The sequence below is a fragment of the Mirounga leonina genome, unplaced genomic scaffold, assembly GCF_011800145.1.
Source record: "Mirounga leonina isolate KUSES-001 unplaced genomic scaffold, KU_Mleo_1.0 Mir_154, whole genome shotgun sequence".
NCBI lineage: Eukaryota > Metazoa > Chordata > Mammalia > Carnivora > Phocidae > Mirounga > Mirounga leonina.
This window is the reverse complement of record NW_023270389.1, coordinates 14,841,403-14,862,476: the sequence shown is the minus strand read 5'-3', so window position 1 is coordinate 14,862,476 and position 21,074 is coordinate 14,841,403. Positions and strand designations below refer to the sequence as shown.

At 37.7% G+C, this 21,074-nt stretch overlaps 1 protein-coding gene across 4 annotated transcripts in view; it reads right to left on the bottom strand.

Annotated features, from left to right (window-relative positions):
* Positions 1–21,074, bottom strand: part of ESRRG (estrogen related receptor gamma) — a 568,127-nt gene that overhangs the window by 53,535 nt on the left and 493,518 nt on the right. For all 4 annotated transcript variants that reach the window (XM_035010128.1, XM_035010129.1, XM_035010126.1 and 1 more), the window contains 2 exons: positions 10,500–10,610; positions 6,679–6,840 (listed from right to left, as the gene is read on the bottom strand). In XM_035010128.1, coding sequence (XP_034866019.1) covers positions 6,679–6,840; positions 10,500–10,610 — 273 coding nt within the window. The remainder of the gene's footprint in view (positions 1–6,678; positions 6,841–10,499; positions 10,611–21,074) is intronic.

Sequence of the window (21,074 nt, the reverse complement as noted above, 5' to 3'; positions counted from 1 at the left end):
TCATGTATATCTTTTACATTTCCCACAGTACCAAGCATAGAGTTGGGTACGTGGCACCTACTCAAATACTTAAATTGGATTCAATGATTACTATGAAAGTACAATTCATTTTTGATTAGAGGTATACAATAGCATGGCTATGAATGGGTGGCAAACATAATTTGGAGACACCTAGTAATGGAGCCTAAGGAACGCTGGAATACAGATGACGTGAGCACAGGTAATCCAGCAGGGTTACAGAACGGGCATTAGGTCACGAACCATGGACTCAGTGGTGACAGTAAATCTCTATGAGCATCTTTAACAAGATTTGGGTTGTCTCTTGAACTGGATCTCTGTCTAGGAAAACTGGCAACTTCTTGTCGGTCTACATATATATATTTTTTTAATTTCTAGGAAGGGTAGCTGCAGAAAATGAAGGACCTTAGGTGACCTTTCAGATTATTTTTTTCATAACACATTTTTCGACTTACTGGTTCCTGTTTCCCTATCATAGTTGTGACTTCAGAAACTGATAAACATTCAGTTATTTTAGGTTTGGCCAAGAAGGATGAACTAGATTATTTAGATGCTAATGATCCTGCCCACCTAAGACAAATGATGACCATATCCATACACAGATCCTTTTGGTTAAATAAGCTTCCCTCCTACTTTTGTATTACAACCGATGTTTATGGTGGATATCTTTTGAAATGGGTTTTATTAACACTGACTTTTTGGATCACTTGGTTTTAATTGCAATAAAATGACAATCTATGTGCAGTATCTTAGGAACTAAAATGAACACTGATATTTTACATTTAGATCATGCTTTATAATTTGCAAATTAATTATACATATGTGTTTAATTTGCATGTGTATTCTTTCCCTCGTTTGATTTTCACAATATAACTAATGGCTAGAGCAATTAAGTGACTTAAAAAAATTACTCCACTACAGCTTAGGTTGTCTGATTTTACTTTCAGGTTCATTCCAGCCTTGGAAACCACAAGGATAGGTGCAGAGGTAGACAACTACCAGGTACATGAAACAGAACTTCCAAATATTTGGTAATTGAATAGAATTATAATTTAAATAGTATTTATAAAGTATCAAGGCTTTGGGTCTAAAATTTATATTTTCTCCACTTAACTAAAAGACTCAACTACTTCATAGTTCTGCAATCATTAAGTTACATACACAAAAGAAAAATTAATCCTGAGAAAAGAGGCTGTGATCACTTCAATTCATTCACAGCAAAGCAGAAATTACAATTCCCTGTAAATTCAGTTCTGGGATGGGCTAGAGAGGGGAGTCTCAGGGCCAATGAGCAGTTTGGGGCTATGCATATTTTAAATCAACTAATCAATAAAATATTTATCAAGTTCCAGTGATAGAGATCCCAAACTGAGTCTTAGGTGCTACTTACATAACTCTCTCTTAGTCAAACATGCCCTTGGCCCGCACATCAAACCATAATCACACACATATACACATGGAAACATATTTTTGTGTTATAGATGGAAACATAATCTTATGGTAATTATTTCCACCACATTTGTTTGTGTGTCTTTTTGCACATATCGTCATCACTTAATGGTGCTACCAGTTTAAGATAAGGAATGGGCATTTTAAAAACCTCCACAACTTTGGCTGGGGATGACATCATCTTAAAAATCGGTCTCTACATAAAATGCTGTTAGAACAATAGAACAATCTTTAAACAGCATCATTAGCAATAGATGTTTGAAATACCCTTGGGTATTTGCCCACAAAATTTATATGCTAATGTAGAAATAGTTTATACATGTTCTTTAAAGATTTCTGCTGCTTCTTGAAAAGTCTCAATACTTCTGTTGAGAAAAACATAAAAATCCAACTCAACGAGCAATTTTTGATACATTCTTCTAATTGCATATTTTTTTTACAAAAAAATGCTTCATTGTAAATGAAAAATACCAGTTTCTATACTTTAGATTTCTGTTTCTCACACGAATAAACTACACGTAAAGACTGATCACATTATCTTCCTAGTGTGGTTTTCCTATAGAGCTTAATATTTCCTGCCTTCGCTGAGTATGAGTAAAAATTGTAGAGTTTTTCTGTTTTGATATCATTCCAAAAGATACCATTTTATAAATGTGACTAAGAGGCCCCAAACTTACACAGAGTCCTCTTCTTTAGCAAGCGAGGGTTTAATTTGTCATGTTAAAAATAAACAAACCTACCTGAAAATCTGCCATCTTTGATAAAGGAAAATTTTTCTAAAATACATTCATTCACTTAATTGTTCAAATACCCTTCTATTCTCTTAAACTGTCAGATGAGACCCATAATATATTTAAGCCACTTATATAGGTCAGCTAATATGGGTTATGCTTTTTTAAGCACCATCTGACTAAGCACATTCTGCATTTTGCTAACAAAGTAACAGTACATAATAATGTTTTAATCAACCACAAAGAACAATAATAGATCTGACTGCTGGGCTGATAATCGTCTTATCACACCCTGTGAAACCTAGCTCTAATATTTGGCAGAGCCTCCATTACTTGGCAGCCCATTCTAAAAAAGGCCAACAATGGGGAGAGAATGAAGTGGAGTGTGCAGTAACTCCGTATCTACATAAAAGAGATTAGAGGCGACAGCGTTCCATTTTACAGCTCAATCATATTGTGTTAGCATGCGCTTATCCGAGCGCGGACGAAATTGAAAGAGAAATAAAAAAGAGTCAGGCAGATAGGAACCAGAAAAGCGAGGCATGAGCAATTTCCAAGGATATAAAAGGATGCTAATGGCGGGGCCCTGTCATTCTTAAAAAGGGCTATTAGGGCACCATCATCTGTTCTTGTGCCCTTATGCTCCTCCAACTAAAGTCAAGCATTTTCTAAAGCCCTTGTGATCTTTTTTCTTCTGTAGATAAAGTATGGTCATGTTTCCTAAGAACACACTTTTCCATTTATATGATTTATTAAAGTAAGTCAACTAATTCGATTTACTGATAAAAAAAACCACTCCATATGTATTTTTCTTCAATATTTTCTTTTGTTGAATTCTGTACTTTTTTATGTAGCAAAAGCAAGGATGTAAGAGTCCATTCCCAGCAGTGCAGAGAGGCTACTGATCTTATCTTAGATGCTAAACTTAATTTTTGAACTGTGTGTGTGTGTGTGCGTGATGACACAAACTGAGAACAGCATCAAGAGAGCAAAGGCTTAGATTTTAGCATTAAAGAGAGATTTCACTTTAATTTTAACAGAAGCCTTACACAAAGAGTTTTAAAGTTAAGACAAAGACAGGTGAAATTTCAGTTCTGATTTTACTTTAATTCAGGCTCTGACCCCAGTTATGAGGACTGGGTCATGTTATCAAGAACATGATTTTACTTCTATCAAGGCAGAAATGTGACCTTAATCTTTATATTCTCTTTGTCTCCCGCCCTACCAGCCCCCCATCCTATACTCCAAATTGCTGCTAGGCCCAGCCTCCCTGAACCCAGGGTATACTAGCACTCTTAACATCAGAGCATCCTCTTCTTCTACCTCAAAACACTGCATGGCGCGCTTATTATTTAACGATTTAAAAGAATTCCAGTTAATTCTTGTTTGGCTAATCCTTTTCTGAAAAGCCAAGCCACTCCTTGTAATCATTTAAACACCCTGAGGGTATCACAAGCACCAGGGCTGTGAATCATCACTCCACAGTGACCTCCTCTGGCATTTGCTATGGAGAGAGAATCACGTCAGTCCCCACCAATTCTAAGCCTCAGCTTAAGACTGAACACATAATCGTATAGTAATTGTTTCCACCACTGGAAATGGTGTTACTCATAGTTATTTAAAGTTACTGTCTTCACTAAAGTCACCAGAGAGCCCCTTTACTGTGACAGGTTCCTTTGTAAGCTGACATTTCTACTTAGATGCACAACTGGACCCACAAATTTATCATTGACTTTTCCTTACCAGAGAGCATTGTAAGAAGTTGTTGACTTTTATTGGCCTTTATTATGGGATGTCTGGACAATATTAAAATATTGGCTTAACACGTCTCTTAATTCAGGGAGAACCTGTGCAGAGTTCTCTAAAATAATGGGTGGTTTCGAGTCATAGTGACACAGTCTTTCATGCTGCTGTTATCAGTAATATGAACACTATCACCATTATTATTTTGAAGTGGCTCTTTCAAATGCAGTCAACCCGGTATCCTGATTCTACTCCAGGAAGCAATGCTGAATATGCTTTGAGGGCATCGGATACATTTGTGAATTTGTGTAAGTGTTTTTACCTCTTTATGCCTCAAACGTCCCTATCTTTGAATTAAAGATAATAGTACTTGATTTCTGGATTAAAACAACAGTTCTCAGTTGGGGAAGATGGGCACAGTTTTGCCCACCAGAGGACATATGTCCACATCTAAAGACATTTTTGTTTGTCATAACTCAAGGGTGCTAGTGATTGAAACCCAGGATGCTGAACATCCTACCCCGAAAAGGACAGTCCCCCACAACAAAGGATGACTGGTTTCCAATATCAATAATGTCAAGGCTGAGAAACCCTGGGTTCAGATAATGATTTTTTTGGTCTTTTTTATTTTATTTTATTTTTAAGAAAGAGAGGGAGGGAGAGAGAGAGAGAGAGGAGAGAGGCGCAGAGGGAGAGGGAAAAAGAAAATCTTAAGCAGGCTCCTCACCCAGCAGAGAACCCCATACAAGGCTCAATCTCACAACCCTGAGATCATGACCTGAGCCAAAATCAAGAGTTGGATGCTTAACCGACTGAGCCACCCAGGTGTCTCAGAACAATGGTATTTTAAATATGTGAGTGTAGAGGTGCCTAGCTGGCTTAGTCGGTAGAGCGTACAACTCTCGATCTCAGGGTTGTTGGTTTGAGCCCCACATTGGGTGTAAAGATTACTTAAAAAGAAAATCTTTTTAAAAAATTAAAAAAAAATAAAATATGTGAGTATGTACATGCGTGTTTGTACATGTCTACATATATAAAGTAATGAAATATATAAATACAAATGATACATATTGATTATCTAAAAAAGTGTGGATACTTCAACAAATGTTAAATTTTTTTGCTCTAAACCCTTCACAGCACTTTTAATCTAGATAAGGTTTCATACACTGTTTAAGCAAATTCTGATAGTTCCCACTGTCACAATTCCCAAATGTCTTAACATCTTTTAGCATATCCTTTTTTTTTTTAGAAATCACATAGATGTGATTACAATTGAAATCTGGCTTCAACTACCCATATGATCAAATTCTCATCCTTCTCGTACGTGTAGCAACCCTTGTTAGGTATCTTCTAAAGAACACACTCAAGCTCACCTATTTAACTAGTTTTGACTTAATTTGGGGTGCTTTATTAGCAAACAGTGTAAGACAAAGTAGCTAGTATAATACAGAGTGATGTTTAAATTAGTTTACAATTTGCTTGGCCTCATCTAGAACTGCACCGAACAAAGCCATTCAGAAATGTCAGCTGTGTTCCTAACCACTGTAACAAATTGTCGCTTGAACGCTGCACACCTAATGACTTCAAATTAGCTTCACTGCGATATCGCCTGACAGTTCGTTACGACTGTTAGCAACATAGCTGGCGTATCATGACCAAGAAATTGGTTTCAGTGTGGGCTGGGAAAGGGACTTCCATCAATTTGATTAAAGAAATTACTGTAGCATTCAAAGCATAAAGACAAACTAGTTTAAGGAGACAGAAGTAAGTTAACCATACCAGAAAAACATTGCTCATCGTTCAAAAACTTGTTTACAAATTACTTGAAGATCAAAGTTCAAACAAACAAAAATAATCCAGGTAGGTTGCTAAAATTCTCAACACTTGTGACCAGGTGTGTTTACTGATGTTATGGGATGGGCCAGGAAAGAAAAGTAATAGGATACTTTAAAATACTACTTTTAAGTTACCACCTGAGAAGGTTTAGGTTGTCTATTTAATATTTATTTTTACAACTTGTGTACGAATTCATGGTAAATATCTAATTGTCAACCAAAGCTGCGCTGGTAAATACGAACAGCAATTCAATGTAAACAGCCACCATGAACAACAAAATGAGTGATTCTTAAAAAGAAAAAAAAAGGTACGTTAGATGTGTGCTGACAAAGACATTTTTTAAAGTGAAAAGAAAAAAGCGAAGGATTTCTTTAGGAGAAAGCTCAGAATTTTAAGAGGGAGAAAGATATATTTTTTTGAAAGTTATATTCTCTTGGGGCGCCTGAGTGGCTCAGTCGGTTAAGCAGCTGCCTTCAGCTCGGGTCATGATCCCATGGTCCTGGGATCGAACCCCGCATCGGGCTCCCTGCTCCACGGAGAGCCTGCTTCTCCTTCTCCCTCAGTCTGCCGCTCTGCCTACTTGTGCTCTCTCTCTATCCCTGTTAAATAAATAAATAAATAAAAATCTTTGAAAAAAAAAAAGTTATATTCTCTTTACCTTATGTTGGGAATAGTACCTTTGCATACGAAAAAAAAAATAACCAGAATTCAAGGTGGTACAGACAGAGAAAGGTTTATGATTCTATTAAGGTCAAGCAAAGCTCGAAATTAAGTATGATAAAAGCAATGTAAAGGTTAAAAAATACAGTAATGAGAAATTTTTGGATTCACCTAAAACTACATATTAGGGAATTACTGAAACCTTTTCTGTTTCATTTTTTCTTCTTTTCAGAAAATGTACCTGGAATATGCTTCGCCCATCCAATGATAACCACCAACTCGCGGTCAGCCAAGTCACACAGGGTAGTGAGAGCTTTGATGTCACTGTCGGGGACAGTAGGGTCAGGCATGGCATAGATCTTCTCCGGTTCGGCCACCAACAAATGTGAGACAATCTTGTTATCTGCAGGATCAGACCAGAGCACTACAAGATCACTAGCAGCATCATCCCTCTTTCCCAAACCCTTAAGTATGCTGCGTTTTGACAAATCATTCCAATCGCCTACAATAAACCCCAACTATTCTGTTTCTGGTTCAATATATGCAGAGTAAATAGCATTCAGGAAAACTCAGAGGAAGAAATGAGCCACTGTAGTCATAACGGAATGCATTCCTTTCTTCTTCTTTGCTCTACCTGCCTTTGCTGGAATGAAGCATCTGTCCTGTAATGAAATTTTTTTATAGCAAACAGATAAGAGAAGTTAGATGCTTTCTGGGTTGGCTCTTTGATTCTTAAGTGGGATTTGGGAAAGCAGATTCAATAGTGTACAACATCTTTAAACTAAAAATCCACAGTCAGCCCCTGAAATACAGAACATAATGTGGAAGGCAAAGAACTACCTACGCCCATAGTCATAATGGGCACGAAAGTCATTAATTGTCTTAATTCCTTTAAAGAAGAGCAGAGGTCACAGCCCTTCTGCCTGGGTGAATTACTGACTATATAACTCTATCTCTGTGGGATGCATTAAATAGGAATTTCTCTCCTTTCTCTCCCTCCCCACACACCCAGCCAATCTTTCAAATACAGCCAACATCCGTTTCCAGAAAAATACTCGTATTTAAATGTTACAATATTTTCTCTTCGGAGTGTCTAATTCTTTAATCCTCTATTTTCATCTGTTGTCTTTAGCTCATTCTCTGGTTCAGATTTATCTGTCTGAAATTTGTGATATATGTTTTTAAAATCCTTCATAAAATAAACACTAGAGACAAATGGAAAGCATCACATCAAATGTGTTTTATTGCTCAGGGGCATGTGAGAGTTTATGGAAAGGTGGTAAAGCCTTGCTAACAGAATGATTTTTCTTGTTGGCCCTATTTTCAATTTCTATATGTAGCTTTAGATTTTATACTTTCTTCTGAGTGAAGAGATACAAACGGGTAAGGATAAACCCAAATATTTCAGTGTTCTGTGTATTATTACTCTAGCAAGCCAGGGCATTAAATGGGACTTTTGTGAGCAAAGCCAGTTTCCTCTGTGTTTACTAGATAATTTTCCTTTCATTCTAAGTTTTTAACTTTTTTAGCCCCAAATGAAAAGACTGCATATACCTTAGAATTGAAAACATAGCATTCCCTTTAGTCTTCTTTAACGAAATGACAAGGAGATTATCCAAGCTATAATTAGCCACTTTTCTAACATTTTAACATTCTATTATTATGGCTGCTATATGAATTACATTTATTGCAAATAATCAACAGATAACCATTCATTGACAGTAATATTCAATTATCACCAAATTGAAAATGCAGATTTGGAGATTTGGGAGGAAATATTCCCAAACACCATATTTTGTAGGGAAAAAAATAAAAATAAATAAAGATTCTTTTTTTTTTTTAATTTCTAGGATCTGTTAAGAATGGCATTTGTTTCTTGTATATGCTATGGAAACAACACCCTGTATTTTTAGTTACGCTTGGAAAAGTTTCAACTTTCATTGCTCTGACAATGCAACAAAACCTGTCCGCAACCGCGAGTTTTCTGAGGATTAGACGAAAATGCAGTATTTAATAAAGGGCACAAAAATGTGCCCAAAGGAAAGCCTGATTCTGGTTCTTTTCATCCTGGGAAGATGGTTACCTGCTTGACCCAAGTCAATGGATACTTGACCGGAAGGGTCGGAGAAATCTGGTTGAAGCTAAGAAATTCCCATCATTCAGAAAATGGAATAGCCAGCAGCACTGTTTCTAGGTAAATCTTATTTAATGTTTTCCTAATTAGAATCAATAGAACCCAATTTCCATTCTTGGGCTTCTGTAGTACACAAACAATCAGTCAGGGTCCAGAAATCTCCCTCAGCCACTTTCTCAGCAAAGCCCATGCACAGCCTCTTGACACTTATCTGACAGGATCTGAAAATTAAGTTTTATAAATGTTTGTTACAAAAACACACTAATTGGATGGACTAAGGAAAATTAACACAGAGGCCTTGAGATAATGAGTAATGATTTATTAGGAGTCCTCTTTATCTCAGACAAATGGAGCTCGCTGAAATTGCTATAATCTTCTTAAAGGTACTTGACGAGCCACTTCCCAATTCCTCAGGTTTACACCGAAAACCATAGATGTTCCTCCATCATGTGGACTTGCAAAATGGCCTAGAGCTCATTTTTCTCCCAGTCGAGGAAATTATCAATGGTTTCAGTCAATGCTCATGTAAAATGAATGAGAAATGGGCAGTCTGTATAATACTAAGTCTAAGTCTAGGAAAACTAACCTCTAATGAAATTAAGCATTAGTGTTTATTGCGTTTTATTGTATTATCAGAAAGTTTTTTACTGTAATGTGCAAAATCTGCTTAATGCAGTCCTAGATTGTATTTGCAGAATGCCAAACAGCTTATGCAGGCTAAGGAGGAGATGCCAGATTGGACAATTGAAGGTATAATCAACATAATGTTTTTTGGAAAGGCGAAAGGAAACTATGCCATATGTTCACTTAAGCTTTAAATTTTATGTAAAACTGGTTGTTTTTCCTTTGACATAGCTAACATGTCCTTTCATTTACAGTTCAGGGTCTGTTTTATTTATTTAACAGATCCCCATATGCTCACGTGTGTGATGCCCAGCAGCGACCCCTCCTGGAGAGTCGGAATGAGAAGTTGACACTTTCTCTTCCCTTGAAAGCAGATCAAACATTGCCCGTGTCTCTTCTACAACCACTATGGATGCAGCCTCCTCTGATAAGTGCTGGTTGTGTCTTCTTGAGACCGAGACAGCTAAATGTGGGGACTGTTTCCATCAAGCACTTCTCAGTGCCTTGTACGAACTCTATGCATAAATATGCTAAAAGGCTAGTTCTGTTGCATTAGAACTATGAACTGATTTTTCAGAAAATGGGATGCAGTTATTGCCTCAATCTACATCCCAGCTCCTTCTAGCTAATGACAAAGAGAATGGGGCTTGCGTTTTAGCAATGTACCCATCATCCTTTCAAATTGCAATCTGGCATTATAAAACCATGGACTCTTTAAAAACAGTTCATAATGCCCACAAGGGCATCTGAGATAGAACCATCAACCTATGCTTGTTATCGGGAGGGCCTATTCTTGTTTTAATCTATTGCTAGGTAGTGTGTTAACCTTCTATAGCACCAAATTAATGAGGCTCCTAATGTATTTTCATTGGGAGGTTGAGCAGTCATACTCATTTAGTTAGTGAAAACTACAAAAATCACTTTCTTGTGAAATCTGAAACTAACAGCTCCAATGAACTAATGATTACAGTATGACCCATTTTATGTACCTCTGGAAATAAAGATAACCAGTAAATGTAAAATTCACACTATATAAGCTATGCCTTAATATGCTTACGCTTCTACAAAATGACTAGGTGAAAAAAGGGCAGGGGAGAGAAAATCATAGGAAAAAAAAAAGAAGAAGATAATTAGCCGAGTAGCTGTTGCTCCTCAAAGGCAATCCTTGGGAACAGAGCCACAGCCCCCCAACAAAGACAAGTCTCCTTGGAGTTGGTAGGGATGGGCATGCCAAAACTGATACACATAGAGCCAACTGGGAGGATTCTGTGTGCTGGAAAGCCAGACACGTCTGCTGTACTTACATGGCTTTTTGGCTGGCTGAACCAGCTGAGGGTTCAGGTAGGGGCTGTTCTCCGCATCTATTCTGCGCTTGTACTTCTGCCGACCTCCACGTACTCTGTCAAGACGCACCCCTGTGGGCAAAGACAGGCACTGGCTTACTGCTGACGTATCCATCTTTGAGATCAGTCAAATACATAGAGTATCACCCATGGATGCTGTGGAGACAGACTGCAGAACACAGAATGGTCCAGAGGTACTGGAGGAATGTTTAAAAAAGTGGTGGCTAAACCAAAATGGCCAGTGGTTGGAAACCAAATCTGGGAGAGCATGACAAACCTGAAACACATTTCATGCAAGGCCATCAAAATCACATTTATATACCAAAGGAAAGGCACATTTCCATGGGAGTTAATACAAAGAAACTGTTACTTGGTACTAGCCTAGTTTCTCAAATTAAAGACAATGGCAATCTGGTATCCTCTTTACCAGTCACCCATGAAAGCTGACCGCGTAAGAGTGATCCATCCCTCCCTAGTCTACCAGAGGGTTCACTACGGACCCGTGGAATTTAAGTGAACTGAAGATACCTTCATGCTGTGGAAAGCTGGAATTACACTCTGCAAGATGAGATGTAAGGATTGTTCCCTATTATAATGTCAACATGTCTCAGAGGAGAATGTTATTTACATTTTGGCACACATTTGTTTTTTTCTTCCAAATGAGAGAAAACTGGGAGTAAGTTTGGACTAGACATGGGACAGAAAGAGGAGCTTCCTGAAAGAATTCAGAAGGCTAGGATGTTGCAAGAGGGCTGTGTTCGTGAGGCAGAGCTAAGGGTGAAGCCAGAAAAGGAGACAGGCAGTTACTAAACCTTGCCAAAGAGTGATGGGTTGGGTCAAGATGCAGCAGTTTTTGCTGGCATGGGATTTAAAAGATTGAGGAAAGAGGTAAAAGGTAAAGAAAGGAATTAAAAATAAATGTTTCATGTAGAGGGGGGAGTGGTGAGAAGAGCTTGTTAATAACTTGGTTACCAGTCTGTCATGGTGAAGTTTAGGACAGGACCATGTAACACTTTATCTAATACAGAGGTTACTTGGGAGTAAGAGCAAGGCAGAGACTCATTCTATGATATTATCTTAATTGATAAAACAGTGTAACATCATCCCTTACTAATTTCAACCGAGTAGTTCGCTGTACATGGTGTTTCCCAAAATGTTTAGAAAATAGATTTGGTTCCACAGCATCATCAGTATGATTATTTTACTGAAAGGCCTCTCAGAGCCTTTAAAATGCAAATGACCTCTGTAAGACTCTCAGAAGGAGATACAGCCTATGCAATGCTTTGCAAACCAATTTTACCAAAGATCTGGTCTTGGGAATATTTATGAATATCCCATGGAACATGTGAATTGTGGGTTCTCTGAGTTATGCGACACAGTTTGGGAAACGCTGACACAGTTCTGTGTGAACCCTGAAGTGAATATAGATACTCGAATGTTAAAGGATTACTATTCTATCATGAGATAAAGTAAAACACAATTTTTCATATTATCTTAATAATACAACTTTAAGAGTTGATTATCTTTCAGTGAAACACGGAAATACACACTTGGTTCTAGATAAAGCCTGAAATGTCATACTGAAACGTCCGAGCAGCATTTAAATGAAATCAGGAGATGACTTCAAGAGCAATTAAGTAGGTTTTGACAGCAAATTTCACAAAACAAAGACATTAGTAGAGTGCCTAAGTATTTACTGAAAATAGTAGCGCTTGTGAGTCACGAAGAAGCTGTATTTCCTTACTGCTGCTTTTAAAGCACTTTCTGCCTACAGTAGAGCTCTGTTCCCTTGTTCATCTAATTTCTAGTGTACAAAACTAGATGGCAAACAAACTGTGTAATACACTTCATCGTATTAGGATGTTGATTTCATAGAGATGAAACACAGAATACAAAGAACAGAAATATTTAATCAAAATGTTTAAAATACTGTAAATCAAACACTATAACTGAAGATTCTACCTCTATTGCACTTGACAACACATAGGTTTAAACCGTAATTTCTCACTGGTAGGAATAAATGCAAAGGATACGTTGAGTTAAAAAAGAAATACCTATCTATAAAAAAAATGAAGAGCATTCAGAGGGAAAAAAAAAGATATTAAAAGTCACCAGATAAGAATATTTTAATGTAATTGTAAGTACTCCTATTTTATAGAAAATGTCTTGGGTTATCTAGTCTAAAATTGTTTGCCTTGCATCTATCAAAATGCAATATGTATCATCAATTTATATAAACTTGTTAGCCAGATCCACAGTCTGTTATAATGATTTTGTGAAAAGATTAAAGATCCCCCTTTTAATGTTTCCAACTATAATAGCATAATAATTTACTCCTAAATATTAGGTGAAGAATATGTTTTAAAAAAATAAAGCATAGTTTCCAAGGCAGAATGGTTGTTTTTTTTCTGGCTCTTTAATTAACTGGCTCTGTAAACTTTGATGAGTTCCTTTTTCCAAATATAAGATGGATATAAAGACAATATCCTTCTGGATGTTTTGCTGTAATGATCCAATATTATATTTACATAATATATTAATATGTTTGGATATGATACACATGCATTATTAAGATATGTCATAAACCTTAAAATGCCAAGGAAAATAAGGAAGTTATTGTGTCTGTTTTGTTGAAATATTGCTATATTACTTCACTGATATATATTTTGCATCATGATCATTTATTAAAAATCTATCCCCATGGAATAATGGTCTACCTTGCCTCAGTTCTGAGGGAAACAGATTTGAGGTATGATGGAGTGGTAAGATAATTCAAAGGGTACAAGCCAAATAATGATACTCATTTGATGTCTAAATGATTTATAGAATTACTTGGTATCCCATTCTATGTACTGCTCATCCCTGTCATTAATAATGTCATTTTAGATATTATTTTAGAATAGATACAGAATCGAATCCAAATTCTACCAAAAATGAGGATGCTATCCCCTCATGTGTGCTTACCTATAAGCACACAGTACAAACTTAAGCAGAGACCTGACAATTATCCAATTCACCTAATGCATTTAAAAGTCTCCAAATAGTTTGGCAGACACAAGATAAACAACAGTATTTATAATCAGGACCTAGAAAATCCAGATTTGCCCTAGAGAGACATCAATCAAATCCAAAGTGATGAAGCTTGTCTCTTTCCTTCCTCAGTCCGTCGAAATACAAACCATTTCTGTCTGGACTTCACTAGTAACCAGTTTTGAAAAAGTTGAAAAGTAAGATTTCTCCCAGGAAATAAGATACCCACAATGTTCAATGTGTGACAGGATTTGAAGTTAATTAAGGCAATTGGATTTTCTATTCATGTGGAGACCCCTATTATCTTTTTTTTTTTAAATAAAAGATTTTAAGAGTTGGCATTACCTACCAAGTAGAATGTTTCACATCGCTTCTTCTTTCATATACTGCATGTGCCTACCTTGCCACAAGGGAATTACAAATCTTCTACATTGTCAGAATTTACAAAATTGAGAAAGCAAGAATAGGGCAAGGAGGGAAAAAAATACACCATGAGGCAAATAAACGCCAAGAGAAGTAAAACAGTTCAGAGGCAGGTCTTCTTAGGTCAGCTCATTTTAAGTCTACGTTTTATGCCCAAATGCAAATTTTCCAATTTTATACAGTCCAAAGTCAAACGTATTTTTCACATTTTTAATAGCACAAAGTCAGAGGCATTTCATAGGGTAATAAAAGATCTCCCCTTCAGAGAATTATACAAGGATACCCTAGCCTACTTTTCTAAATTAAAGACCAGGCTTTTACAATGTTGTTCCCAAGCAAAGGTTTGCTCAAATTATTAATTACGCAGACCCTTGGAATACTTAAGAAAGATGCAGATAGTCACGTTAAAGTGATAATACTTTTTAAGAGATAGTGAAGTTTTTTAAAGATGAATTTAATGAATGCTAAGTAAATCACTGTGTTAAGTACATGTTACCACACACGTCTTGTAATTGAGTTTTTGAGATCAGCCTGGAAAAGCAAGCCTTCTGAAACAAGAAGGTAAAGAGGGTGGGAACTTTCCCCTCACTCTAGATCTTCTTGATACTGCAGTTGCCTTTGCTGCAGAAGGAAACCACGCTCCTTCCCTTGGGGAAGAGAGGTACCTAGCAGCGCCCTTGAATTCTCCTGAGACTCCTGTGAGGGAACCACCATCAACAGAGGATAGAGAAAATCCCTTTGAGGAGCTGTAGGAAAAGAAGCTAAGGCAGATTAGCAGTATCAGACAGCAGTGGGTCATTTTAGTGGCAGCCTCTGATGGGGTTCTCCTTCGGGACAACGTCCTAAAAGAGCATACCAGTTTAACCGAGAGTACTTGTGCATATTTATAGGCTGTTCCTACAGGGATGAGTGAAAGTTATTTGTATATTCACACATATACTCCAGTGAGAAACTAATCATATTAAATTGTTGAGGATTGTGTGAGAAAATAAAATGTACCAACCCCCAGCTATCTTCAACTACCATGGCCCCTCTCAAAATAGACAGAGATACTGTTACCCTCGCTTCCTGATTCAGCAGTCTTTATTCCTCATACCTACATTTTCCTCCCAAGCCATGTCTTCATTATTAATTGAATGAATCAATCTCCGCATGAAGTGTCTTGGAATACACCAAATATCAGCCAGTTACTAGCAGTCATTGGCTGTCAAGAGCTTATTATAGTCTAGGCAACGGGTTAATTGTTTTACATATATGAACACATTTAAGCCTTATAGCAATCCTATCGGGGGGTGCTATGATTATCCTGGTTTACAATATGAGAAAGCCGGAACAAGCGCGCAAGAGGCAGAGACAGGGGTGGGAGCTGGGAGAACGGCTGCAGAGCCCACATTCTTAAGCGCTATGTTTATACTGCTTCCCTGCCATCAAATTCTATTTTTGGAAAAGAGCATTTGGTATTTACTCCAAAAGCTAGAACTGCAGGCATATACAACCCGATCATCACGGTAAACAATACTTTCGGCACGATGCGGGGTCCCTCTGCCTAGGTAGGAAGGCAGAACTCTGGGTGAGTGGGGGGGGGGGGGGGAATGAATGCTCTTACTCAACGGAAGGGCTAGTGATTGTGCATCACTCCATAAAGGGGGGGACAGGACTTGAACAAGTTTACAGCTGTGAGACTGTGGACAAACCGAAAATAATAAAAAGATTCCGTGTCTCTGCTTTTCCACCGAGGCAGGGGCCCAAAGACATTCATTTCCTTCCTCCTTCTGCTATTGCAAATGAGACAAGCCTGTTTTGCCTGGGCCATGGATGCAGAGCAACCTTCTGGCTGCATTTTCAGCTCATGAGGGAGGCCCAGACAGCAGCAGCTTTTCGACCAGACACCCCTGGTCTGGCTGAGGCTTACATTTACTTCCGCCGGAATATTATGGCAACAATTCAGGAACTTTGGAAATGGCCTGGCTGCATGTGGAAACGCTCTGAGTTCTGCTGAAATAATAGGAGAAAATCACACAGGGAGAAAAAATGCATATCCATTAGGTGGGCTCTTTTTTATTTTTTTTTTTAACTGAGTCCTTAGTCACTAAAAGAGATAAAAGCCATGACTCACATTAAAGCTTCCTTGCTCTACAGATGAATTAACAATTAGCAAGGGGAAGTCTTTCGTTTTGGTCTCCTGATAGCTATCTGGACTATTAAACATGTGGGGCTTGCATAGGCAATTACAAAGGCTTCCCTCTGTTTCAGATTCAAGGTACATCCAAAATACATCTGTAGATTTCTGCGCATAGGACTTCCTCCTCCATTTTTGCAGAGTTCACGTGATTCACTCTTCTTGCCTGGTTCAGAGGTATGCGCTAAATTTATAATCTGGGTTGGAGCTGAAATCAAAATGATAGAAATTTGAAATAGCCATAGACAAAATATTTTGCAGGGGAAATGTTGTTCCATCAGGGGTAAAGCTGCTTCATCTGAAGCATGTAGCCCTAATCTATGACACATACAGGTACAAATTAGGTCATCTGCAACAGGTGACAAGTTTTAATTGAATGTCTTCTGTCTGCAATTCTGACAAAAGGTGAATGGAAATAAATGAGTCTGGCGACACGGCCCTGAGCCTTACAATACCCAATATCTCATTATTTTTAAACAGCTATCTATAAACTGATGCTGACAAGCCTTGAACCTTTTATTTCTGCTCAAGATGAGGTGGTTGTGAAGGGAAAAAAAAAAAAACAGAAAAAGAAAAAGGGGCATCCAGAACATTACATTAAACATGCAATACGTACCATTATCACTTCCCCGATGTAATTAAAGGAAATCTCCTATTCAAAAGGCACTATTTCTTACTTTACTTCATGTCAGAGAGAGAGAGAGGGAGGGAGGGAGGGAGGGAGAGCGTGCTTGGCCTGCACTTGCTAAACATAGAGACAACCTTTAAAGACAAAAAGAAAATTTTCCCTTTCCTGCTTTTTGCCTGTTAAAAATTTCATAAACTATTGAAAGAGATATCGCTGTGACTTATGCCTATCTATTTTGTCTTGTTACTCTTTAATACCAGTGACTCTCCCCTTTATCCTTTTTGAAATTGCCTTCTCATATGAATAAAGTTATGAGTTAGTGGGTAAAGACATGAAATGTGGTCGCACATCAACATCAGGAAAAGTGATTCTACTAATTCACAATTAAATGTGACACCAGCAGCAATAAGTTTAACACAATAATAACAGTAATAACAGTGCACAGCACCCCATGGGGATGCTCTGTGTAAACAGAAGCACAAATATTATTTATGCAAAATTCAATGCCCTGTAAAAATGAATTAAATATGAAATCAACCAAGCTGGGTTTACAAGTTGCTGGGTTGAGAGCCAGAGTCACTTTGTTTCATTCAATGGAGAGGAAGACAGGAGGAGGAGTCTAATGGCCAAAAAAGCACATGTGGATTTCAAAGAGAATACAGGTCTGGGGGGTGGGGTGGGGGGAGTGAAAACAGGTAACAGGGAAAGGCAGCAGTGAGTCTGGAGGTCATTTGGTTTCATTAGGTGTGACTCGAGATCAGATGGATACCCAGCAAAAAGCTTTTGAAGCTCAAAAGAGAAGCACATGATATTTTTAGCAGAAGAAAACTTGAAGTCCTGGCCAATTTGTCAGTAATTCACCAAAGGTATTATAAATGTACCACCAGACTCAAGCAGAGATGCTGAGAGCCAATTATAAGATACCAAAGTGACATATGATGTTTAATAATATTTTTCTGGTTATGTTATTTTGGCAACAATTGAGATTCAAAATAAAGTACGTCTCATACAAAAAAACATAATATACATATATCCAGGTCATGTAAAAAAAAGAATTATACCTAGCACATAAAATATGTAGGGAAAAAAATCAGTTCGATAGATTAAATGTTAATGTAATATTAATGTATACATGCCCAAATCTCATACCAGTGAGAAATTTTCTTGTGACACTAAGACACTCATTTCTTATTTCTTCTGACACTGGTAGCAATAGTTTTAATACAATAATAATAGTAATAACAGTGCACAGCACTCCACGTGGATGCTCTGTGTAAACAAAAGCACAAATCCTATTTATGCAGAATTCAGTACCCTGTAAAAATGAATTAAATATGAAATTAAACAAGCTAGTTTTCGAGTGGCTGGGATGAAAGCCATGGTCACTTTATTTCATTCAATGGAGGGGAATATAGTGGAGTCTAGCAGCTCCACTGAAGGTCTGGAGTGGAGTCAACAAGTGGCATGGACTGAATGTGTCTCACCGAAAGTCCTATGTTGAAATGTAATCCCCAGTGTGATGGTATTTGCAGGTGAGGTGTTGGGGAGGAGATGATGTCATAAGGGTGCAACCCTCATGATCGGATTTGTGCCCTTATAAAAGAGACCCCAGAGAGCTCCCTCGCCCCTTTGTCCATGAGGGACAGAGAAAAGAGGGTCGTCTATGAACCAGAAAGTTCACCACACAGTAAATCTGTCAGTTTCTCCATCTTGGACATCTCAGCTTCTAGAACTGTGAGAAGTAGACTTCTATTGTTTGTAAGCCACCCAGTTTCTAGTATTTTGTTACAGCAGCCCACATGGACTAAAAGAAGAAAGGAAGGAACATAAAAAAGGAGTCGGAGAGCTAATCTACAATGGGTTGACTCAGGGCCTGATATAAAATAAAGAAAATACACTGGCCTCCATCCCTATCATCAACTCCATATTCCATCACTAACCCCCTTTCACCTGTCAATGGGTTGTTAAATATCTGTGAGGCAAGTTAATGGAGAAAAGGAAAGGAAAAACAAGAGAGAGTCTGAGAGTTAGCACGAGTCTTGTAGAAATGCAAAAGTAGAGAAGACAAGCATGTAAGAATCGGAGTATGTTCCCAGTTGCCCTTGGCGCTGAGATGTCCACAGCACCACGTGGCCACGCTGGGCCCATTTTCAAGCTAAAATTTTTCTCCCTCAAAGTTGGCAAATTAGATTATTGAGGAATTTAAGACCTCATGAAAAAAACTGGGGTAGAAGAATCATGAGAGGAAGTGATAATAAGAAAGCACCTTTATATAAATAATATTCACTAAAATTAAATAAAGAAAAATATTAAAAGACTATCAGTAGCAGGGGCACCCAGCTGGCTCAGTCCATGGAGCGTGCAACTCTTGATCTCAGGGTTGTGGGTTTGAGCTCCATGCTGGGTGTAGAGATCACTTAAAAAAAATCTTAAATAAAAAAAGACTATGTTAAAGTAATGTTTCTTGTCCAATTAATTCTCATTTATCATCTTTTGATCTCTTGAGTATTTTCAGCATCTCTGTTCTACCTGGTTTCAGCAAGATGACCATAAGCTCAGTTTGCTGGAGACAATATGCATATAAAAAGGAAAAAACATGTTTACATCCAGTTTTCAAGCCAAACATTCAATGACATATTTAGTTTACTACTCTGAGAATCTAGGTTTTAATAAGGAACTACTCCAGACTCATGCTTAATTGATAAACAATGTTGAAGATTTGGGGGAGAGTTATGCATAATGTAAACACATCAAAATGTTTCGTCAAGGAAAGTAACAAATAGGGAAGTGCATACTCGGAGAGCCAAAGAAAGGTGTACGTTTATTTTTTTAAATTTTTTAAACATTTATTTTATTTATTTGAGAGAGAGAGAGCACGAGCAGAGATGGGGCAGAGAGAGAGGGAGAGAAAGTGGGAGAGAATCCTCAAGCAGACTTGGGGAGTGTAAAGCCCAATGAATGCAGGGCTCAATCCCAGGATCTTGAGATCATGACCTGAGCTGATATCAAGAGTCAGACGCTCAACTGACTAAGCCACCCAGGTGCCCCAAGAAAACTGTACATTTAAAGTGTTATGACAGGAGTAGGCCATAACCTGTACTTTTATTCTCAAATTAGTACGTGTGAAGAGTGTGGAAAGAAATAGAAAACATGAATGATACTTCCAGATGCGAAATACACTGGGTCCCAGCTGAAGAAGCCTGCTCCAGGTGGTGAATTTCCCAATGGACTTCCTGTGTAGAGATGCTACGTGACAAGTTAGTTGGGAGTATACTGCCCCATACTCACATGGTCCACAATGTTAGGAGGGATCTTTAAATCCCAAAGTGTGCCAAGAAAAGACAAACACACTTTTCTAGGCACAAGACAACTCAAGACAAGATTTATTATATTTCTGAAATGCAGCCTGGGCTAAACTCAAACTTCAAAATGTTTTATTTATTATATGTATCCAGCTTAATTCCACAAAAAATTGAGGGCAGAGGGCATGGTGAGAAATGACATTCCTAGTGCAACAGCTTCAAGTGATCAAAAGTGATTTTGGTGTATGTTTTAATTGTATATTGCTCATCATTGTACATGCAGGATACATCACATGCCCGCCACACATTAGGCATTCAACAGTACTGAGGAAAATGAATAAGTAAATAAATTTATAATATGCTTTATTGCTATGTAATAATTAGGGGTTTTTTCCCCATCTTTTGGTTTGTTTGTTTTTGATACTTCAAAACCTCGAATGCAGGGTGCCTGGGTGGCTCAGATGGTTGGGCATCTGCCTTCGGCTCAGGTCATGATCTCCAGGTCCTGGGATAGAAACCCACGTTGGGCTTCCTGCTCAGCGGGGAGTCTGCTTCTCCCTCTTCCTCTGCCTCTCCCCTCTCTCTCTCTCTCTCTCTCTCTGTATCTCTTTGTCTCAGATGAATAAATAAAAAATTCTTAAAAAAAAAAACACAAAAAACCTCGAATGGACCCATGGAGAGTTAGGAATCTCTTGTCAATTGTCTCAATAGTTCTTGTTGCTTGTGTTTTTCTCAATGCACTAATATATTATAACTTTAGAAAGGTATAGAAAACTTTTAAAGACAACAAAATAGCTTGAATCCTGAAAAAAAAAGTTGCTGAAAGGTAGGACATCGGAATTTAATTTTTGTATACTCATCCTGGACAATATGAGAAAAAAAAAACATCATCTGGTTTGTTGGGAAAAACCTCAGATAGATATGAAGAAAACTTACTAATGAGAATTACATTTAGAAACTGAATATTGAGCAAG